General features: G+C 34.2%; 2 protein-coding genes across 2 annotated transcripts; both read right to left on the bottom strand.

Annotated features, from left to right (window-relative positions):
• Positions 1-3,389: 3,389 nt before the first annotated feature.
• Positions 3,390-7,102, bottom strand: LOC103973489 (zinc finger CCCH domain-containing protein 3). The gene is made up of 5 exons (XM_009388065.3): positions 6,904-7,102; positions 6,710-6,783; positions 6,485-6,563; positions 4,708-4,779; positions 3,390-3,768 (listed from the first exon to the last, which is right to left on the bottom strand). The coding sequence occupies exons 1-5, from the start codon at positions 7,031-7,033 to the stop codon at positions 3,662-3,664; spliced, it is 462 nt and encodes a 153-aa protein (XP_009386340.1). The 5' UTR covers positions 7,034-7,102; the 3' UTR covers positions 3,390-3,661.
• A 7,119-nt stretch (positions 7,103-14,221) lies between these two features.
• Positions 14,222-19,413, bottom strand: LOC135595247 (shaggy-related protein kinase alpha-like). The gene is made up of 13 exons (XM_065085917.1): positions 19,161-19,413; positions 17,488-17,678; positions 17,257-17,349; positions 16,976-17,035; positions 16,403-16,675; positions 16,014-16,088; positions 15,720-15,776; positions 15,494-15,634; positions 15,343-15,393; positions 15,165-15,260; positions 14,955-15,038; positions 14,780-14,882; positions 14,222-14,675 (listed from the first exon to the last, which is right to left on the bottom strand). Exons 2-13 carry the CDS (start codon positions 17,599-17,601, stop codon positions 14,593-14,595), a joined length of 1,230 nt encoding a protein of 409 aa, XP_064941989.1. The 5' UTR covers positions 17,602-17,678; positions 19,161-19,413; the 3' UTR covers positions 14,222-14,592.
• Positions 19,414-23,006: the final 3,593 nt, after the last annotated feature.

The following is a 23,006-nucleotide window of genomic DNA, read 5'->3' as shown; positions in this document are numbered from 1 at the left end:
CCCCCATGATCATCATGAACTATAGGTGAAGGAACTGGACCCAAACTCAAAGGAATATAAACAGAGGTTTTTGGCTTCTCAACATTATCACCATCATCAAACAATTGGTCTTCAAGAAACACAACATCTCTGCTTCTAATAATCTTCTTGTTCACTAGATCCCATAATCTGTACCCAAACTCTTCATTACCATATCCCAAGAAGATACATGCTTTTGCTTTACTATCAAGCTTGGACCTTTTATCTTTGGGAATATGAAGAAATGCTTTACACCCAAAGACTCTCAAATGATTATAAGATATATCTTTTCCTCTCCATACTCTCTCTAGAACATTACCTTCTAGAGGAATTGATAGAAAAAGATTTATGAGGTCAACTGTAGTTCTCATAGCCTCCCCCCAAAATGACTTTGGTAACTTGACGTGAGAAAGCATACACCTAATCCTTTCTTCAATGGTTCTGTTCATCCTTTCTGCCACACCGTTCTGTTGAGGAGTTTTAGGAACTGTTTTCTCAAGCATGATACCATGAAACCTGCAATAATTATCAAAATGATCCCTGTACTCGCCACCATTATTTGATCGAATACACTTTAGTTTTCTGCTAGTTTCTCTTTCAACACTGACATGAAACTCCTTTAAAGCATCGAGTACCTGATCTTTAGATTTCAAAGAAAAAGCCCACATTTTTCTAGAATGGTCATCAATAAAAGTAACAAAATAAAGAGCACCTCCAAGAGTTCTAGTTTGCATAGTACAAACATCAGTATGAACTAAATCAATAACATCTGATCTTCTAGATGATGGATATGTCTGAAATGCAACTCTATGTGTTTTTCCAGCTAAGCAATGATCACAAGATTTAAGAGATGTACCTTGCAACTCTGGTAAGAACTACTTTCTAGCAAGAGTTTGAAGTCCCTTCTCGCTGATATGACCAAGCCTCTTATGCCAAAGATCTATACTTTCACCTTTTTGAATTGCATTAATCTCTCCTTTATGTAGCTTAGCTTCCATGACATAAAAATAGTTAATCTTCTTTCCTTTTGCCACAATTAGAGAACCTTTAGTGAGTTTTCATTTGCTTTCACCAAAATAATGTGCAAAACCCTCATCATCAAGTCTACCTGTAGATATCAAGTTAAGACGAATATCTGAAACATGCCTTACATCTTTGAGTATCAATTTGCTCCCAATACTGGTCTCCAAGCAAATATCTTCAATACCCACAATCTTAGATGTACCACCGTTTCCCATTCTGACATTACCAAAATCACCAGCAATGTAAGATCTAAAGAAATCACCATGAGAAGTAACATGAAATGAAGCACCAGAGTCAATTACCCAATTACTGTCCTGAGCTACAAGACTAACACAACTGTCATCACAAACAATAGTGATATTACCTTCAGCAGCAACTGTATTGGTCTCTTTCTTATTTTTCTTCATTTCATTCTGTTCTCGCTTCCAAAACCTACACTCTTTCTTCATGTGACCTGTCCTATTATAGTGAAAACATTTGATATCTCTTCTAGACTTAGATCTTCCTCTATATCCATGTGGATTTCTGCTATGACTTCTTCTACGTCATTCTTGTTTTTCAGTAACAAATGCCCCAGAAGAAGATTCACCCTATTCTTTCCTTCTGACATCTTCATTTAGCAAACTGTCTTTAACCATATCTATGGTTAGAGTCACATCTGGCGTGGAGTTACAAATAGTCACCACATACGTTTCCCAACTTTCTGGTAAAGAGCTAAGAAGTAATAATCCATGCATCTCATCATCTATATTCATTTTCATAGCAACCAACTTGTTTGCAAGACTCTGAAATAGGCTTATGTGCTCAACAATGTTACCACCATCTTTATACTTCAAATTTACAAGCCTTCTGAGGAGAGAAATTCTATTTCCCACTATCTTTTTCGCAAAGAGATTTTCTAACCTTTGCCAAACAACATCAGCTCTGATTTCATCTAAAATATGCTCATGCAAGTTTATATCCATCCATCTTCTAATATAGGCAATGGCTTTTCTATGTTGAACTTCTCATTTTTTATCGTCTATAGTAGAAGGTTTATCTTTAACCTTGATAGGCTTATACAAATCTTTGTAATATAGCAAATCTTCCATCAGACGCCTCCAAGTTGAATAATTTGATGAGTTCAATTTAATCATACCATCTGACTGCTCCATTTCAATCACACAAGAAAACTAGCACCAAATAACCTGTTGCTTTGATACCACTTGTTGGGAAGAAACCTGTTAAAGCGGAATAATTCTTTCCCTCTTTGTGTATTAAAATAGGTTCCTCATCAAAATACCAACTTGATATCCAAATGAAAATATCAACTAGCACAACATAAACAATAGAGCAAAAATCAATCACATAGTGAAACCAAATCTTTTTAACGTGGAAAACCCAATGTGGAAAAAATCATGAGACTATAGTCCACCTCAAACTTCCACTATCAATAATAATGATAACAGGTTTACAGTAGGTCTTCTCTAGAATAACTAGAGGACCAGAATAACATCAAGATCATAGATCTTGGCTCAAGAATAGCATATCTTCGTCACATATGATGGATCTCCTCAAAAGAGAATTCTAGGTCTCACAAAGTGGATATCACAGGAAAATACCTTAGAGATGGTAAACTGCATATCAACACCGTTAGGATTGTAGAGTTTGCTACAAGGATTCTCCACATAAAATTTGGGCCGAAACTCACAACGTTTGGCCACCGATCGTCAAGCAGAAAACTCAGAAACCTAATCTTTCTCTCTCTATTTTTCTCTGCACGCCGCACGCTGCAACGCTAATAATGCCAGTTCTTGTACTAATCCTTGTGTGGCCATTCAAAATGCTCAAGTTGGTCTCTTAATGCTATTGGAGATGATTGGATACATTAAGGCTCCTTTTAGATTGCTGCTCACCTTGCATTTCAACACTACAAATATTAAACAATAACAAAAAAAAAATACAGAAATGTAAATGATCAAATCTCTGTGAATTCAAAATTAAATGGCCATCTAAAAAGGAACACTATGTTTGTCGAATATACAGTATATTTAAATTTAGACATGTTTTATAAAAAGAAAAAAGAAAACATCTTCGAGAAAGGATCTTAAATATTTTATATAGTTATGATTTCTATTTATATCAAAATCTTCTCACTAGCAATATATTATCAAAACATTTTATATAGTGACCATTTTTTATTCAAAATGACTCTATATTGAATTAAGTATTTTACTTAGAAAATAACCTTTTTTTTTTTATGTACCAACCGATAATCATTTTTAAAAATCTAAAAGTGTAAGTTGATGACCACCATCAATTATTAATAAAAAAAGAGACGAAGAAAAAGAAAGAAAAGACACAACCAAGAAGGTAATCAAGAACAGATAATAAAGTACGGCCATCACCAGCTACAGCTACAGGACTCCACCACTCGATTACCAGAGACACACCACGTCTTTTTGGATCAGGACCAACCTAAAGTTGGATAATACATTCAAAGTCCAGTATATCATGACAGTTCATGTAGATGCTCAAGAACTTCTTACTGTGAGCATGTGACCGGAAGTGCCTTGGTAATGTTGTTATGTGTATGACAGCATCACAGCAAAACATGATTGGTTAGAAATGTCAGCAAGATTTATCCCCATTCCAGAAATAGAAGTGGTGGGTAACCACCTTCTGGAGGAGGTCGCAATGATGGAGGCAAGTTGCCCCATGAAATTCCTCCCTGATTAATGATATTTCCTGTAAGCAACAAAAAAGATGATACGTCAGATGATTGCCTGTCTGATTAACATGTTATATACATGATGATACAAGAAGCGAGAAGAACAAGTATTAGTGGTTGTACTCATAATTATTTTAACCATTTTAAGGTATCAGACAATCTAGAAACTTGAGAACCGATGGAAAAGACATGAGCAACAAAGTGGAAGGCAGAAACTCAAGAAGAAAGCTAATATATTAACATCATGTACATTATGATTCAAGGAATAAATCAAGACTCCTTGTGCTTCCTATTTAATCGAGTACATTGAACATCATGCATCAGAACAATGTTCTTTTCCAACCAAGAAGAATCCAGTATAGCAGCACTAGTAGCATGAGAAGTGGACAACTATTAAAACCAAGTGAACTCCAAATATGTGACACTTATCTCTAAGTGAAAAATATGTAGAGCTGTAACCTAAAAATAAATAGTGAAGCATTTTAGTCGGAGCTGTACTCATAATTATTTTAACTATTTGAAGGTATCAGACAATCTAGATACTTGAGAACTGATGGAAAAGACATAAGCAACAAAGCAGAAGGCAGAAACTCAAGGAAAAAGCTAATTAAGTAATATCAAGTACATTGTGATTCAAGGAATAAATCAAGACTCCTTTGTCTCCTATTTAATCGAGTACATTGAACGTCATGCATCAGAACAATGTTCTTTTCCAACCAAGAAGAATCCAGTGTAGCAGCACTAGTAGCATGAGAAGTGGTCAACTATTAAAACCTAGTGGGACTCCAGAAATGCGACACTCATCTCTAAATGAAAATTATGTAGAGCTGTAACATAAAAATAAATAGTGAAGCATTTTAATCATAATTTCCAGAATGGTTACTCAACGTAACATCGATGGGTGTGAAGCTATACCCATATAACTTATATATGGATGTAAAGCTAAGTAAACTTACCTGACATGCTGTCTCCTGGTAGATTGCTAGCCAAGCTATTTTGGATTTGTATCGCCTCCATGTACTTCATCCCTGCATATTAGAAGCCAGCAATTTCAGGAGGGTTGAGCACAGATGCTTTCCCAAGTTCTCTCTACCGTATGCTAAGTGCAGACATTTTTTCCAAACAAAACTATTTAGTTATTGATGAAGCTCGCAATTTGCTCAACAACAGAATCCACCAAACTTGAGATATTACAATTTATATAGATCATGATGCAGACACATAATGGACCTGGAGACATCAGGCTTTCTGATTGTTCATCTGTGCACCATACAAACCTAATAACAAGTACTATTTCTTTACAGCAAAGCAACGACGAAACTAGATGATTGTAGCAAGAAACTAAAATAAAAAAACCAAAATTTGTCTACACTTGATGCAACAAGCAGCCTCAAAACAGTTTCCAGATGTTCTGAATGTAAACAACTGATTGTCATGGCTTGCTTCAACAACCATCCACAACATATGGAGGATCAAACGTCATGACTTTGACTTGGCAATGATAAGGAGATACTCTGGGAGAGAGGTATTATTTCAGAAATTTTTGCAATTTGTAGAGTTCTCTTGCCTTATATTTCCTTGAGGTTTAAGGAATAGCTTGACCAACAAGAAGGATATGGTCACTTGTGCCCCCAGCCTTTCCTGCCAATGGTAGATCCAAAGAGAGATTAAGAGCAGAGAATTCTCCATACCAACCTTAGTTCCCTTGCATCAATCATCCTCAACCTCGATTCAAGGTTAGTCATTCTTTCTTTCTCCTTGCCCGCATAATGTCTCTCTTCCTTTAATAATTTCAGCTATATCTGAGAATTAAATAACACTGTGAAGAGTAGGACAATGTAAATAATGATTGATGATTTTCATATGGAACTAGGAGGGCCTAATAGTTTGCAGGAAGTTCTTCATTCCTTCTAATTTGGTCAATGTATTGGACTCTGTCTGTCATGACCAAAAAATTACATAAGGACTTCAATAAACATATTTCATCCCAAGTCATTGCATCCTTCATCCTCCTAAGTCCTCTGAATGGAATTGTTTCATGATAATAGCCCAGAACTCATTCACTTGCAAAAGGAATGCTAGGTGGATCATGTTCCAAATGTTTGGATTTCTTCAGTAAATAGTTTCACAAACACATTAGGTGGAAGAAAAAGTGAGTGAAGAACTAGGCTCAACAAAGAGGAGGGTTTGGGGACGGGATTATCAGTCAATTTTAAAAAGGCTCTTTTACAGCTAATGTGAATGAAGAAACTAAAATATAGTCATAGAAACAATTGATAAATAAAAGAAATTATATCTCACTTCACCTTATGAGAACCTAGACACTGGCGTACCACATTTTATCTCGATCAAACTCCAAACTCCATGCATATTCAAGTAATTAGATGGGACATACATCCTTTATGCATCTTATCTAAAAAAAATAAAAATTAGACTCTCTCAAGAAGCCATTACTTCAGGTGGTGATGAACTGGAGTCAAACCAATATAGCGATGATAGGAGGAATAGTCATTTGGCAGAAAATATTTGAACCAATATGATAGGTTTCTACCGAATTAAAAGTTGGTATTTCTTGTTCTACATCAAATCTCTTTATAAAAATTAGCAAGTTTGCATAAGTACATACACCCATAACCCTCTAAGCTTCCATCATTATGGCATCACATCCATAAAAGAATAAGGAAAAAAGAAAAGAAATTGGTTCTGCTTCCTAGATTTGTATCAGCAACTCACCAGTCACAGCAGGTGTAGGGTTTAGCACATCCTGCTTTGGATGAAAATACTTGCATGTATCCCCATACTTGCAAACCCCCTACCAAAAAAGTAAGATTAGGGATTGGCGGATCATATCACGAAAACCAACAAACAGAATCTCGAATTCCGCAGTTCCCCTACCAATTGGTACTCCAAATCCATCATACTCTCTCAATATCAATCTAAGATGGGGAAGCATTTTACCGTGCGCACAAAATGATGGCAGACGCCTTTGGCCAGGCTTCCATAAGGTTGGAAAAGAGGTGCTCCATGCGGTTCTGCGTGGCGTGGAGAGGAAGAGATCTTAAGATGTTCGATGGAATGCTTCAAAGAGGGAAAAAGGAAATATCGGCAGACAAATGTGCCAGAATATACGAGTAGAGAGAGAGAGAAGATACCTTTGAAAGAGTCGTACCATAGGGCGCGGGCGCGGTGGTGGTGGAGACCCTGCAAGTGGCGCTTGCGGGCGGCCGGGGTGTCCTGGAACTGCTTGTCGCAGTAGTCGCAGTAGTACTTCCCCAGAGGCATTTGTTGATACCGTAGCTATTACTGCCCTTTTCCTTCCGGATTCGCTCTCACTCGCTCTCTCTCTCTCTCTTTCTCTCTAAGCGACATTATTAGATGTTTTTACATATCTACCCTTTTTCAAATCTCCGAAATTACTTAATATTTTTGGACGATTTTTCGAAAAGAAAATATCATCTGACAAGACCCAACACGGTGTTGCTATCCTGATACTCTATGGATCGGCCTAATTTCTATTTATACGAGTTATACTATCAATTGCATTATTTTTTCACAGACTTATAATATTTTTGATATCTTCATCAAAATACTATAAATATATTAAAAATAATGTAACTAAGATAAATTAACTCAAAACCTAATGAAACCAACTTTTATATATATATATATATATATATATATATATATATATATATATAAAATTAATCTTCTATCATTGATATAGAAACAAAAACAACCAAATAAAAATATTTTTATGTCAGTTTAGTGTTTTTAATAGGTTTACAGTATGTTTGACATCTTTATCAAAATATTATAAATTTATTTAAAAATACTATAACCAAGACAAACTAACTCCAAATCTCAATAGAAGCTAATTTATATAAAAAATTAAATAATTAAACTTTACAAAAACACTATAACTGAGGCAAATATATTCAAAATTTAATAAAAACTAACTTATATAATTAAATAAAAAAATTTAAATAATTATATTTATTGGTTTCAAAACAAGAGCATAACTTTCATGTTAAACATAGTGTTTTTGAATAGGTTTAAAGAACTAAGGCAAATGAATTCAGAAACTCAATTGAAACTAGCTTATATAAAAAATAGTGTTTAAGAGAGAGAGAGAGAGAGAGAGAGAGAGAGAGAGAGAGAGAGAGGCTTCCATATCAGTTATAGTATTTTTAAATAGGCTTATAGTATTTTGAAAAACATTGAAAAAATATAAGGAATCAAATCGGTTCCTTTCGACTAGTCCAAAATTGGTGGGCTACTTCAATCTATAAAGCAGCCCATGAAAAAGGAAAAATTATTATTGTGTCATTATGTGTATTTCGGAGATTATAAAAATATGAGAGCACCCTTTGGAAAATATATAATAATAAAGGGATGCTAGCTTAAAAGCTAAAGCTATGGACTCCGCTCTCATCATCAATCTTAATGATCAAAACTAGATACGATCTTTTCTTTAAGACATTAATAGTCATATATATAAAGAGCGTTGTAATCATGTTTAATTTTTACGATAGGGGTTCTTTCCACTTTTCTACCTCTTCAATGTGGTCTGGATTGCTATGAAAACAAAAAGTAGAGTTCGATTATGTTGAGAAAGACTTAACCGAAGAATTCATTCAATAGCAAACCTTACTTACCCAAAGGAAGAAGAAAGACACATCTTTTTCACATAATCCTGATTCAACTTCTTTCTTTGATAAGAATTGATCCGACGTTTGTCGTAGCTATAAGAGGAAGATGACAGCTGCCCCTAAGGTTGAACATCATATCTCTTTCTAATGATCAACTAGTGGTTCCTGAAATTTTGATTTTTTTTGTTATTTTATTTTCTAAGAAAAGGTGTGTGTGAGAGGCAGTGACTTAGTTTAGAGTCTAATTGAGTTTATTTTGGGGTATAATCATATCAACTTAATTAGAAGTCCATTGGACCTATTAGAGGACTAAGTTAGTGACTTGGGGTTGGGCTGGGCGGTGGTACTGCTAGGCCCAAGTGATGGTATCACCTAAAAGCTAGAAAACACGAATTGTACTTTTTCAAAAATCTCGATTATGCGGTAGTATCACCTAGGCAAGCGATGGTACCATTAGAACTTAGGTTCCGAGGCTTTATCAAGCGATAGAATCACCTAAGCAGGCGGTGATACCATTAGAGCCTAGGTTCCCAAGCTTTGTATGGTGGTAGTACCGTCCGACACAAGCGATAGTATCGCTAGTACCCTAAAAACCTAGAGATTTAAATTTTTTATTTCATTTTAAAGTTATTTGGGGTATATAAATACCTCACTCATGCTTGCTTGATGAAAGTACGAAGAACTTATAATTTGAAATATGTAAATTCTATTGAAAGATATTGAGTCTCATCCACGTTGAGTTAAGAGGTCAAATTGAGTCGATGTAAGGTTTTCTTTAAAAAAAAAAAGGTATGAAGATTCTCTTGTAAGCTTATGAAAAGGAGAAAGAGTTATAATAAGGTTAGTTGATCTTCGCCCATTGAAAAGAAGATCGATAATGAAAGCCGATGATCTCGAGGGAAGAGGAATCAGAAGTAAATATAGGTCGAGACGATCGAATCACTATAAATCTAGTTTGCATTTCTCTTTATACTTTTTCTTGCTATTACTAACTAATTTAGTTACTCACTACCCTTACTCACATTCTAAGTTAAATGCATTTTCGTTAAGTATTTTTTGATCGAAAATTTTTAAATCAAAATTTTATTCTAAAAGCACTAATTCACCTCTCCCTCTTAATGCCTTTATGATCCTAATAATTGATCTCAGATTCTGCCAGTTGGTTTAACACCTAAGAGAGATTAAATAATTTTTTTCTAATAATCAAGAGGGTCACCCTATCACTCATCCTCCTATGTTTAGTAGGACAAAGTATACTTATTAGAAGACACGAATGCATATTTTCTTGATTTGTATAGATTTTAATTTATGGAATGTTGATGAATGTGATTTTCAAAAATCTTCTAAATAGATAAATGAATGAAATGATCTAAAAAAAATATATTTTCTTTAAATGCTAAAGCTATAAATACTTTATTTTATGCTTTAGACAAAAATAAGTTTAATTATATTTTTACATATAAAACTACACAAGATATTTAGCACATACTTAAAGTTACTCATCAAAGCACAAATAGAATAAAATAATATAAGATTAATATTTTGGTACATAGTTATGGATTATTTAAAATGAAGTCAAGTGAAATCATTGGTGACATATATACTCATTTTACAGATATTCTCAATGCTTTAAAAGCTCTTAGTAAATATTATACTAATTTTAAATTAGTTAATAAAATTTTAAGATCTCTTCCAAAAAAAGTTGGGATCGAAAGATAACTATAATTCAAGAAGCAAAGGACTTGAACAACTTTTCTCTTAAAGAACTCGTAGGATCATTAATGACATATGAAATGACTTGCAAGAAACATAATGAACATCAGGAAAACCTTACAAAGAACAAGAAGGATATTGCACTTAAAACTAAAGAAGACCACTCGAGCGAAAGCTCAATAATGATATATCACTCTTTATAAGAAAATTTAAAAAGTTTATGAAAAAAATAAGACTAATTCTACAAAATGAGAATCTAAAAATAAAAATAAATTTTAAAAGGATATAATAATTTATTATGAATACAAAAAGCTAAGGTATTTTAAAAATGAGTGTCCATAATTGAAAAAGAAGCTGCTAAAGACGAAGAAAATATTCAACGCAACATGAGATGAATCAAGTGTATCAGAAGACGAAGAGCAAACTAATAAAGACGAAGTGACGAAGTACACATTGATGGCTTTCAACAACGAGATATATGACTCACCTGAAATCTTCTTATCTTGTGATAAATTACTTGATGTATTTCATGATTTATATGATAAACTTAAAATAATTAGTAAGAAATATAAATTACTAAAAAAGATCATGTATCTCTCTCTAATAAATTTGGTAAATTGAAAAATAAGTATGACAATTGCATGTTAACATATTGCACTAATTATGAAGAGGTAGACTCATTAAAAAAGAAAAATATATTATTACAATAAATATTAAATAAATTTAAAATTTAAAATAAATCATTAAACATGATTCTTGCTAATAAAGGTTATGTATATAGAAAGAAAGGAATCAACTTTGTGAGTAACAACACTCAACTAAAGCTAACTACATTTGTAAAAGGACATATATTATATATTTTTCTAAAGTTAAATATAATTTTTTTTGGAAGATGTGATCATTATGCTTATACATATTTACTTAAAAAGTATAGCTCTTATAAATTAGTTTGGATTCCTAAAAGAACTATAAATGATTTAATGCCAAAAGTTAAGAAAGATATATCTAAAAACCTAAAGTTAAATGGGTACCTAAAGTAAACCCCCTCTTTCTTGTAGGTATGTCTTCAATCGAAAGCTAGAGCAAAAAATAATATCTTGATAGTGGATGCTCAAAGTATATGACCAGAGATCCAACACATTTCTCAAAGTTCATATTTGGAGACAATAATAAAGGAAAAATTATACGTAAAGAAAATATAGTCAATAAATCAAATCTTTTGATTGAAGATGTCCTGTTAGTAGATGGCTTAAAATATAACTTACTAATGCTTGCATTATAGAGATATTATATAAAAATAAATATTTGATTACCTTAAGAAGCGATAATGTGTATACTATTGATCTTGATGATTTTCATGATAAAAATTATTTTTTGATTTTTAACGATGATGCATGGCTTTAGCCTAGGAGATTAGGTATAAAATTGATCTCACAAATTACATTGTAAGAGGAATACCAAGAATTAAATTTGTCAAAGACAAAGTTTGTGATATATGCCAACTAGATAAACAAATAAATAGTAGCTTTAAACCTAAAAATCAAGTGAGTACCTCTAGACCATTATAATTAATTCATCTGGATTTATTTGCACTAATTGATATCATAAGTCTATGAGCTAGTAAATATGCTTTTATGATTGTTAATGATTATAGTAGATATAATTGGACATGCTTCTTGATACATAAAAGTGATTATTTTAAATGTTTTACAAAGTTTTACAAATTAGCTCAAAATAAAAAAGGTTTTATGATTTCTTCTATTCATAGTGATCATGGTGGTGAATTTAAATATCATGATTTTCATAAATTTTATGATTCAAATGGGTATGACCATAATTTCTCTATTCTAAAAAAATCCATAACAAAATGGAGTTGTTAAGAGAAAAAAAATGAGTTTACAAGAGATGGCAAGAATAATGCTTAATGAATAAAGTCTACCCAAATATTTTTGTACCGAAGTCATTAATATGACATATTATATCATAAACACAGTTCCCATAAGACCACTAGTATCAAAAGCTACATATGAATCGTGAAACAATAAAAGATCCAACATTTCATATTTTAAGGTTAAATTTAGATTGTAAATATTTTATTTTAAATAAAAATGATGCCTTAGAAAAATTTGATGCAAAATCGAATGAAGGCATTTTTCATGGATATTCCTCTGTTTCTAAAGATTATCGAGTTTTCAATAAAAGAACTTTAGTTATTGAGGAATCTATTTATATTTCTTTTAATGAGTCTCCTAAATTTAAGAAAAATAATTTTGATGATAATTTTAAATTTGATATATTAAATTTGAATAAGAATACTCATCTTTAAAATAACTTAGATATATTTACTTTCAAAAAATCCTTACCCAAGGAATGTAAGTATATAGATGCACATCCTAAGGAGCTAATCATTAGGTGTTCAAACTCATTCTTCATTTAAAAATTTTTATATAAATACTATTTTTTTTGTCTCAAATTGAATCCTATAAGGTTTGTATGCTTGTTCCTAGACCTAATAATCATCTTATGATTGGCACTAAATGGGTCTTTAAGAATAAGTAAGATGAACAAGGTATCGTGGTTCAAAACAATGCTAGATTAGTGGTCAAAAGTTTTAACCAAGAAGAATATATAGACTATGAAGAAACCTTCACTCTTGTGACAAGACTTGAAACCATAAGGATACTCCTTGCCTACCTATGTTTTAAAAATTTTAAGTTATTTCAAATGGATGTCAAAAGTGATTTTCTTAATGGTTTTATTTTCGAAGAAGTTTATGTTGAGCAACCACTAGGATTTGAAAATGTTCTTTTTCTAAACAATATTTATAAGTTATCTATGGCTCTCTATGGGTTAAAGCAAGTCCCTAAAGCTCGGTATGAGAGACTTAGTTTTTTTTTATTTAAAATAATTTTTCAAAATGTAAGATCGATACCATATTATTTATTAAATATTTTAAAAATATTTTTTTATTATTTAAATTTATATTGATGATATTATTTTTGGTTATATAAATGAATCTTTATGTGAATCATTTGCTGAAAGTATGAACCAAGAATTTGAAATGAGTTTAATGCGTGAATTGACATTTTTCTTATGATTGCAAATTAAGCAATTAAATGATGAAAATTTTCTTAATCAAACTAAGTATACTTTAAATATGTTGAATATCAAATTTTGATGATGAAATCAATTGATGAATTAATGATCTAATTCATGCGTTGATATAAGTGATGCAGGACTAACTACGATTATGGAAAAGACAAAACGATTAAAGAAGAATCGAAGTTGGGCCGGAGTCAATGATCAGGCATTAAGCCGGATGAATCGAGTGATACACCGAAGGATCGAATGAAGGAGTGAAAGCTCACCGGAAATTCACCGGGAGTTTGTCGGAAGATCGCCAAGAGTTCACCGAGAGTTCGGTTGAACAATTGACGTACTAGACAATTTATATTCCTTGTATCATAAATTGGGCTGATTGGATGGCTCATTCAGCCACTTAGAGCCACGTTAGGCGATGGCACTGCTTAGGTTGGACGGTGGTACCGCTTAAGGCTTAGCCTCCCAGGTGATTTGGGTAGTGGTACCGCCCAACCGTCGATAGTTAATATTGCTAGGTGATGATACTACTAGAGTATGATCTTCGAGGCTCTATTAGACGATGGTACCACCTAGACTAGGCAATGGTACCACCTAGTATCGATCTATAGATAGTGATATCGCCCAATACCAACGATGGTACCGCTAGTACCTCAAAAACTCAAGATGAAACACTTTTTGACTTCATTTTTTAAGCCATTGAAACTTATAAATATCTCACTTTTTCTTGCATAAAAAAATATAAAAAGTGTGAATAAAAGTCTATAGATTTGTTAAATAAACTTAAATGAATTTTGATAACAAAAAACAAAAAACCATCGAATGAAAGTCTCCAAAGAATTAATTTTTTTCATTGTGAATTCTAAGTCAGGCCCCATTATCTTAGTGGATGAATCAATAGATGAACTTGCACCTTCGACCAAAATTTGACTTGTAGTGGTTGACTTTCTGAAGCAAACAGCCATTTTGATTGCAACAACATCTCACTGTTTGGTCAACTTGGAACAAATTGAAATCAAACCAGAGAGTTTTGATTGTTAAACAACCATTTACATGACTTTCAACAGGTATGACACATCAGATCCAAGCAAAGCATTTTGGTCCATACTTCAAGAACTAAATAATAGCAACATCTATGCAAATAATATAATGTTACAATCGGTCAGAAAAAGAAAGGGGTTAGTAGAGAAACATTCAAGTTCTTGGGAGAGTGGCAGACCATTTCATACTCTGCAAACATGGGAAATTACCATCACACACAGAAACAGCTCAAAAGGCTTGGATCAAATGCTCCACCAACTCAACAATTTTGCTGGAAGTACATAATCTGCTAGGTGAGACTCGTGTGGCATTCCTCAGATAATCATCCTATCAACCAACTTATAATCCTAGGAAGGCACATTGCTTTCTAGCATGCTCAGGTATCAACTTCGTTAATGTCTCCATTGGCACTCCCTTCAACTCTGATTAACATATGAAAGCAAAATGAATGTCTGCTGATTCTAACAGATGATTAGCAAAAAAATCATTTTTTGCATGATCATCACTGTTACTAATAAAGACTCACCATGAGGCTTGAAATTAAAAAGAGGGGGCATAAAGCGGCCATTTGGTAAGCGAGTACTCGGATCTCGAAGCTCATCAAAGAATGGATGAATCAATGCTTCTAACTGCATTCAAGAAAGACTTCATAAGATGGAACATTCCACAGTCATTTACAGAAAGGAATTGTGGACACTCACAGCAGTACACCGCAGGTTTGGGGAGTACTGCAAAAGCCTAGATACAAGGTCAACAGCTTCTGGAGGCATTCGCTTATGAAAGATCTGATGGAAGTAGATGTAATGATTAAGGTTCATCATAAGAAAAAATAAAAATATAAAAAGCAACAGTGAAGGTATACTACGTAAAATTAAGAAATGGAAAATTGAATGCAAATATAGTTATGTTACCTTGTGCCAAGGGTGGGCTTTAATCTGTGGGAAATTGAACTCCGTATAATTTGGGTTCATGCATTTGATTTCTTCTCTTGTAGGGGTACCCAAAACCTGCAACAGCAAAGTTACATAAGAGGACAAATGAGAGGATAAGCAGTTGATATAAAATCAGACTAACAAAACCATAACATACCTTAATTATTTCAACCAGCTGGTCAACTCCACTTTCACCAGGGAAGAGAGGCTGGTTTGGATAACAGATCAATTTAATTAAGCGATAATGGTAAAAATAATATCCAATCCAGAATGGTAAGCTACTATAACACATTCATAATCTTAGCTACCTGTCCTAGCAGGAGTTCAGCAAGAACACAACCAGCGGACCAAATGTCAATTGCTGTAGTATACTCAGTTGCCCCGAAAATAAGCTCAGGAGCTCTATAGTATCTAGAACAGATGTAAGATATATTTGGTTCTCCTTTCACCTACAAGACAAGCAAAGATTTCAGCATTACAGCCACTAAAAAAATATTAAAATTGTCAACTATAACTCCAGGGATGAAAAGTTACCAAGACTTTTGCACTCCCAAAATCACATAGTTTCAGCTGATGTGTATGTGGGTTAACCTGTAACAGAATGAGATGCTGTGATTAAAAAAGACTTGTTTGCAAATAAATGATACCCACATACAACAGAAATTAAGTACTTATTACCACTGCTGTAAAGATAACAAACAAAAATGAAACTTCACCAATATCCATTATTAAATTGTTAATACAAGCAGAAAGACACATTTTGTTATTTGATGTTAATCAAGTACTGACTCATAGAAAATAAGTTAAAAGAAATGGATCAGTCTATACCAGAACATTTTGGGGCTTAATGTCCCTGTGGCACACCCCAATGTTGCCATGAATATACGCCAATGCTCTACATATCTGTTAAAAAAAGAATAGGAAATTGTTTCAACAAATTTTGAAGTACTTACAAAACAAGTGGGGGACTAGCAACATTTTTGAGATAATCAGTTTCTCGACCATAATTGACTTTCGATCTAGATTACTGGCCATTTTGACAATATTATCTTGCCAACGATCAGGATACTGGCATTAATCTTCCTGGCTACAACTGAATAATTGGGATATTGACCAAAATGCCATAACATTGCATAACAATTTTACAACATAATCTAATCTATTAAATCATGAAAGCTATTCGATAAAATGTTAAACCATTGTGAGCTCAAACTAACCTGATACATGTATAGCTTCACATATATTAGCGGCATTCGTTGGTTCATCTTGTTGTAGTGTTTGATGACACGATGAACTGTCTCTGGTACATATTCAAGTACCAAATTGAGATATAGCTCATCTTTCTGAGTTGTTGAAAAGAAGCAATGCTTCAGGCAGACAACATTTGGATGGTCAAGAAGGCGCATGGTTTGTAGCTCACGGTTCTTGTACCTCCTATCTTGAAGAACCTTTTTTATCGCTACAGTTTCACCCGTCTCTAGACACTTGGCCTATTAAAAGGAGAAAACAAGAAACACAAAGAAATATATTAAAATCATAAATCTTTAAAAAGTTAAATCCAAGGACAAATAAGAAAGATACAATATATTAAAATGATCTCACAAATCTGAAAAAAATTTCCAGCACATTAGCATAACAAGGATCATATCATTAAAGCATTCTCATAAAGCAACTGCAATGTAACAAATAGCTGTACAAAACTTCTACCGGCAATTGCAATCAGAGTTTACAAGTTTCTAGAACAAAGCATAATGAAATCTTTGGTCGACCAATAGAATCATCACACTGACCTGGAAAACAGTTCCAAATGATCCATGTCCTACGACACGCTCAGCCATGTAGCTTATAGTCTGCAGGTAAAATCAACAGTCGAGTAGCTGCAGTTCATTTTCAGTTGACAGAAAAACAAAAAAGAAGGTGATTTTTTTTTTTTTTTTGTGCACAAAAGGAGTACTCAGGCCTGCATCTGTAGGCTGCTCCTTCATACCTCCATGAAAATGATATACATTTGTATCAGAACAAAATATCTCTTGTCTTCAAGATTTCTTTTATATTCACTTAATATTTTTACCTGCTTTGGCTGGCCATTTCTCCCATTGATAGTCGTAACAATTATATGACCTGTTTCTGTCCCATTCCCATCAATCACTGTGGCTTCCACTTCCTGCAATAGTCATCAAAAGAGTTATAGTAAATCACATGTATTGTCGCATTTGTCAAATAGATAACTCTTCTTTTGCATAGCAATGTCACAGAGAATATACACCACTTCTCAGAAGCATATAAGGAGCTGATCAACTACCTTATCATCCCGTATTCTCATATCACTCATTTCACCTGGCAATCTATCCACATCAACATTAGTGCCACTCGGATTTTTGGACCCTGAAGAAGGCACCATGCTCATTGAGGCCATCTGCTCACAATAGAAACTATAGGACCCCAATTTCAAAGTGACCTCAGCACCTTTTTCAGATCGAAGCTAGCATTTACCTGTTGCCAAACATACAACAGATGTCAGTAGGCATAATAGAAATGCAAAAGCTATCTTGATTATCTCATTTGACAGATATGACCAATAGCATAATATCTAAGAAGTATTTGGGTCCACATGTTAAAGCTTACAGAAAAATGAAAAATCAAAGTTCTTCTGATAGAAACTTTAACAAAATTACATTCTACAAGGAACACGACTAGGAAAAAATAAAACCACTGAAAGAAATAACTAACTTCATGCAATCATTTACACAGCAAATTAAATGCACAGTTATCTCAAATTTAGCCCTCAATTCCTCCGGTGGCCTACAATTTCATATCGCACTGCCAGCTGAGGAAGGAACAAAATCAAAGAGTAGTCACCAATTAACATAGCTACAGTAAATGGCTAAGAATCTTATCCAAAAGTTACGAGCAGTTGCTTAGCCAAGTGAATCATGAGCAATCAACATTTTGAATAGCTACATTAAATAACCAAGAAGTTATTTTAGAATACAAGCAGCAGCTTATTAACTAACTACGTGAATCAATGTATTCCAAGCTAGCAAGCAACATAACTTCAACTTACCAAAAGATGAAAGCCATAAAATACGTACACCTAATTACACACCTTAATTGTTTCTCTTCAAAACCAAACCAAACCAGTCGGCCAGAAATATTTGGCAGCTGATCTAAAATATTTCATAACTGTCGAGATAAATCTAAGATATATCTTGACGAAAAGAAAATGCTCAGATTCATCTGAGCTTTTACCTCAAGCACATCATTCGCTACAGGTTCTCAATTGCATAAACCGATGTACAGTAGATCTATGCAAAAAGAACTATATACTAGCGGGTGTCTCATTGGAAACCAACTTTATCTTCCAGGTTTAGCACAGTTCCCTATTTAACTAAACGGAAGAACAAGCCACGCAATGCTAGGTAAAATTCTCGAGCATAAAAGGGACGCCAGCTTTCACCGAGCTTACTGCTCTAAATTTAGATCTCTCAAGAAATGTGGCCAAGGAGAATCTATAATAGTCCACAGGTACCACCAGGTTTTCAAGTAGACTTAATTCTTTTCTCATCCAAGAAATTAGCTTGAATAGAGGAACTTGATAAAGGACCGGGATGATCACTTAGATTTAGAAAGGAATAATGGAGAAGTAATTCGAAAAGGGTTGCATTTAGGAAGCCAAAAGGTCCCGTATTGCGGCTAGAACGCCGCCGAATACTCGAAAAGTTTCCTTCTGAACCAATTTCCTCTTTCCGAGATCTGACAAGACCCCAAGCAAAATCCCTATCCTAACAGCGAGGATAAAGATAAAATCTCGGAAATTTGCGCCAAATCCAGGAATGGAGAAAGAAAACTCCGATAACCTATCTAAAGAAGTCCAGAAACTCCACAGATTTGGTCAAAAACACACAAAAATGGGACTACATGCCACAACAAATCCATAAATGAGCAAGAATTAAACCGAAGAACCAAAATGCTCACAAGATCCAACTCCGGCTCCCAACACCTCTTCTTTTCCGATCGACAGCAATCAACAACATCAAACAACGGATCCTAGGAGAAAAAGCACGGGAAAGATCGACCCCTCCTCGCCTCGTCCTCCTCCTTCTTCCCCGGCCGCGATTCGAGAGAGGGATCAGGAATGGAGGAGTTCCATCTCCACCCTCCTCGCCTCAGGTGGTATATAAATTTCTCCACTTTCTTTTCGAAGGCAGTCAAAGGCAAAGCCTCTTCCAAGTTCTCAGACGTACGCTCTCTTTGACCGGTCAAACTAAATTCCAACCCACCCCCCGCCCTCCGCATAAATTATTATTAGTCTTACATTTTCTTGGTAATTTTCTGACCTTTCTTTTCTCTATTTTTGACCAATTAATACTGCTAAGTTTTAGGTTTTAGTTAATAAACAGCGAATATTCCCATCGGATCCCCTCAAAATCCAGCTTAATTATCCTTCCGTTGACGCAAATACCCTTGTTATTTTCGAAAATGACCACCTCGACCTGACTAGTAAAATACCTAAAATACCCATTTCGGTTCCTTCCCTCCCGCCTATAAAATCGACGGTCCTGCCCCACGTGACATGAGATCAGACGAACTTAAACGCTACCCTAAGATCACGACCCTGGATCAGGCGAAGGATCGGACGGCCGGAGGGACGCTTCAAGAAAGCAGGAAGGGGGTTTCTCGTAAATGCACCAGAGCACAAGGCGAAATGATTGGTTGCGACCGCAGGACGATGGAGCAGGCTGTCGCTGCCCTCCGCCTGGGCCCCACGTGTCCGAAAGCTGCTACATTGGCTATTTAATTATGGCGGACGCACACCGACCGCCACCTTTTTATCCCTCGTATATACGGGGGAACCAAGAGTTCCCTTACCGTCCCGGTCCGCTTACCGTCGGAGTTGAATCGGTCAACCCGCGGTTGGCGTGAAGTTTGACCGGGCAAGTGGACCGCTTGATGGTGCCTATTTTTGAGATTCGTGTTGGAATCATCAGGTGAAAGTCCGATGTAGCCTCAAACGGGACGGCAAAACGGTCGATCGCAGCCAGCTCGACCGGAACCGGTCGAAGGCAGTGATGCTCGTCATTGCGCGTGCAATTGCTCTGTGTTTTATTTGGTCAAATCCTTCGATACTTTGTCGCAGAAAACAAAAACCTTAGCGCTGGGAAACATATTTTTTTTGCCTTCGTATGGGGATCACCGGTCGAGCAATACGTTGAAGGCGTGCTTGGTTTTGAGTCCTTGTGGAGGTGGAGGTGGAGGTGATGGTGTTCAAATTGTGGACTCGTCAGATTCAATTCTCTGCACCGTTCTACCAAGAAAATAAAATAAAATAAAATAAACGTGGTGGAACAATGGTTATATTTTATTAGTGATGGGAAAAAAATAAGCACCACCGATCAAGCTCATGATAAAACGACACGTCAAATATAAAAAGTCCAGTTGGTAAACCTTATAAATTTCAATCAATTTAATCCATCATAAAATCATTCTTGTATAAGAATAAACTATAATTAAAAAATTTTAATATCATAATTGAAATCAAAAGTATGATAGATAAATAAGAAATTATCCTTATCTTTTAAAGCCATAATCAAATTGAGTACCTTGAACGTTGAAATACCATAGTGTCGATCTACAACACCTCTTTTCTCTTCTTATTTATGATATTTGATCCATAGAAGATTTTATCATTATATATATACAAGAACAAGAACAGAGGTCCTCTTACAAAGAAGATAATTAGGAAAGTTTTATCTCCTAAAATTTTCTAAATAAGTTAATTTTTTATTACTCAATAATCTTAATTAGAATCTAATTATATATTTAATATATCTTATCCTAAATTAATTAAGCTACAAAATCTTACATTATCTCATTTTACTCATTAATCAATTAAAATATAAAATAATTAATTAAAATTAAAATTTATTTTAAAAATTATTTTACTTTAATTATAAAATCAAATATTTTAAAATATATTTTACACATATATATAAATTTTAAAAAATATATTAATAAATTTAATAAATATAATATTAAATTAAGTTTTACTATCAATACGAGCCATAACGACCATGTGTCATGCTTCTTTTAGTGTATTATAATACCATTAATTTTTTATAATATAATTCATAATACCCCTTGTAATTTTATCTTATCAAGATAATATATACATACATAAATATAAACAAGATTAAACATTTTAATGGGATGGGACTAGGGCGATGAGTGTTTCTCGATCGGGGTCCTCGTCTCATCCCTCGTTCCCTATTTAGATGAGGCAAGGGTACATAATTAGGTATGAGAAATTAATTAGTTTTTCATATTCTCCTAATTAATTCATTCCATTTTAGAAAAAATAAAACTATTATCAAAACTAATTAGTAATACTAAATTTTATAAATAATAATAGTATTTATAAAGTTTACACATCATAATAATATTGGTTAGCGATTAATGTCATAATGTCAAAGTTATAAAAATTGATATCATTTCTTAAATATATATATTTTTTATATTATATTATATATATATATATATATATATATATATATATATATATATATATTTGTATATAAACTAGGTGGGGAGTGGTTTATCCGACTTCATCTTATAATCATATGAGTAATAGAAAATACCCCTCATCCTCACCCCATTAGGGGTGAGTGCCCATGGGTACCTATACCTATAGACACGAACATAATTTACACAACTAATTAAAATAGCAAAAGAAAATAATTTTAATTATGTAAGAAAAAATATCAATTATAATAGATACTTTAACATACATCATCATATTTTTTTTATGGGTTGGGTTGAATCTCGGATTTTGATGATGAAATTAATTGGCAAAGTGTTTTATCTAATCTATATGTTGAGATTAATATGCAGGATTAACTACGATAGCAGTAAAGCATAAAAGCAGATATTGGGCTGGAGTCAAAGATCGGACGATACGTTGAAGATTTGGATGATGTGCTGGAAGCTCATCGAGAGTTCGTCGGGAGCTCACCGAGAGTTTGTTGAGAGTTCACTAAGAGTTCGTCGGGAGTTTGCTGGAAGTTTGCCGAGAAGTTCGCCAAAAAATCGCTGAAAGAATAATTGACATACCAAACAAAGATTGCTTGTTTAAATGTCTTAATTATCGTAGTTACACCTTAAGTTGAGTTAAGATCGGAGGTAATCTCACTAACTCAATTAGGTTCCAATTGGGCCCTTAATAGAGCTGAACTAGGCCGGTTGAACAGCCCATTTAGCACCTGAAGTCATGGCCGACGATGGCATCGCTTGGTGACTTAGTCTCCTAGGTGATCTAGGCGATGGTTCCACCGGCAGTTAATGCTGCCAAGCGATGGTACTACCCCTGTCAAGCGGTGGTACCGCCAAAGCTTGGTCTCCGAACTCTATCAGGTAGTGGTACCGCCCAGTGTCAATCTGCAGACAATAGTACCACCCAATAATGGCGGTGGTACTGCTAGTACCTCGAAATCCAGTGATGTGATACTTTCTGGCTCTAATTATAAAGTCATTGGGGCCTATAAATACCCCACCCTTTTCTACGTGAAAGGACACGAAAGTGTGAACAATATCTTGAAATCTTGGGGTGTTAAAAGTATTATAAAAGTGCAAAAGAGTCCTCCTCCTCCCTTTCTAGTGTTGTGATCATTCAAGAGATGTGTGAGGTTTGTAAGGGTTATCTCCTAAACTTGTGAAAATGAGAAAGCATTGTAAAGAGGTGGTTGGTCTTCACCTATTGAAGGAAGACCATTAGTAGACGCCGATGACCTTGACGGAGGAGGAATCGAAAGTGGATGTAGGTCATAA

Source organism: Musa acuminata, chromosome BXJ1-2, assembly GCF_036884655.1.
Source record: "Musa acuminata AAA Group cultivar baxijiao chromosome BXJ1-2, Cavendish_Baxijiao_AAA, whole genome shotgun sequence".
In the NCBI taxonomy this organism is placed as follows: domain Eukaryota; kingdom Viridiplantae; phylum Streptophyta; class Magnoliopsida; order Zingiberales; family Musaceae; genus Musa; species Musa acuminata.
This window is presented reverse-complemented; position numbering and strand designations above follow the sequence as displayed.

What these genes read in the sequence shown, in the direction of transcription:
- LOC103973489 (XM_009388065.3), bottom strand. Translation starts at nt 7,033, where the DNA reads ATGCCTCTGGGGAAGTACTACTGCGACTACTGCGACAAGCAGTTCCAG. An exon ending in ATGGTACGACTCTTTCAAAG is followed by an intron (nt 6,784 to 6,903) that starts GTATCTTCTCTC and finishes CACGCCACGCAG; the next exon opens with AACCGCATGGAGCACCTCTT. An exon ending in GCCATCATTTTGTGCGCACG is followed by an intron (nt 6,564 to 6,709) that starts GTAAAATGCTTC and finishes CTTTTTTGGTAG; the next exon opens with GGGGTTTGCAAGTATGGGGA.
- LOC135595247 (XM_065085917.1), bottom strand. Translation starts at nt 17,601, where the DNA reads ATGGCCTCAATGAGCATGGTGCCTTCTTCAGGGTCCAAAAATCCGAGT. An exon ending in TGAAGCTATACATGTATCAG is followed by an intron (nt 16,089 to 16,402) that starts GTTAGTTTGAGC and finishes TTTTTTTAACAG; the next exon opens with ATATGTAGAGCATTGGCGTA. An exon ending in TTGGGAGTGCAAAAGTCTTG is followed by an intron (nt 15,635 to 15,719) that starts GTAACTTTTCAT and finishes CTTGTCTTGTAG; the next exon opens with GTGAAAGGAGAACCAAATAT.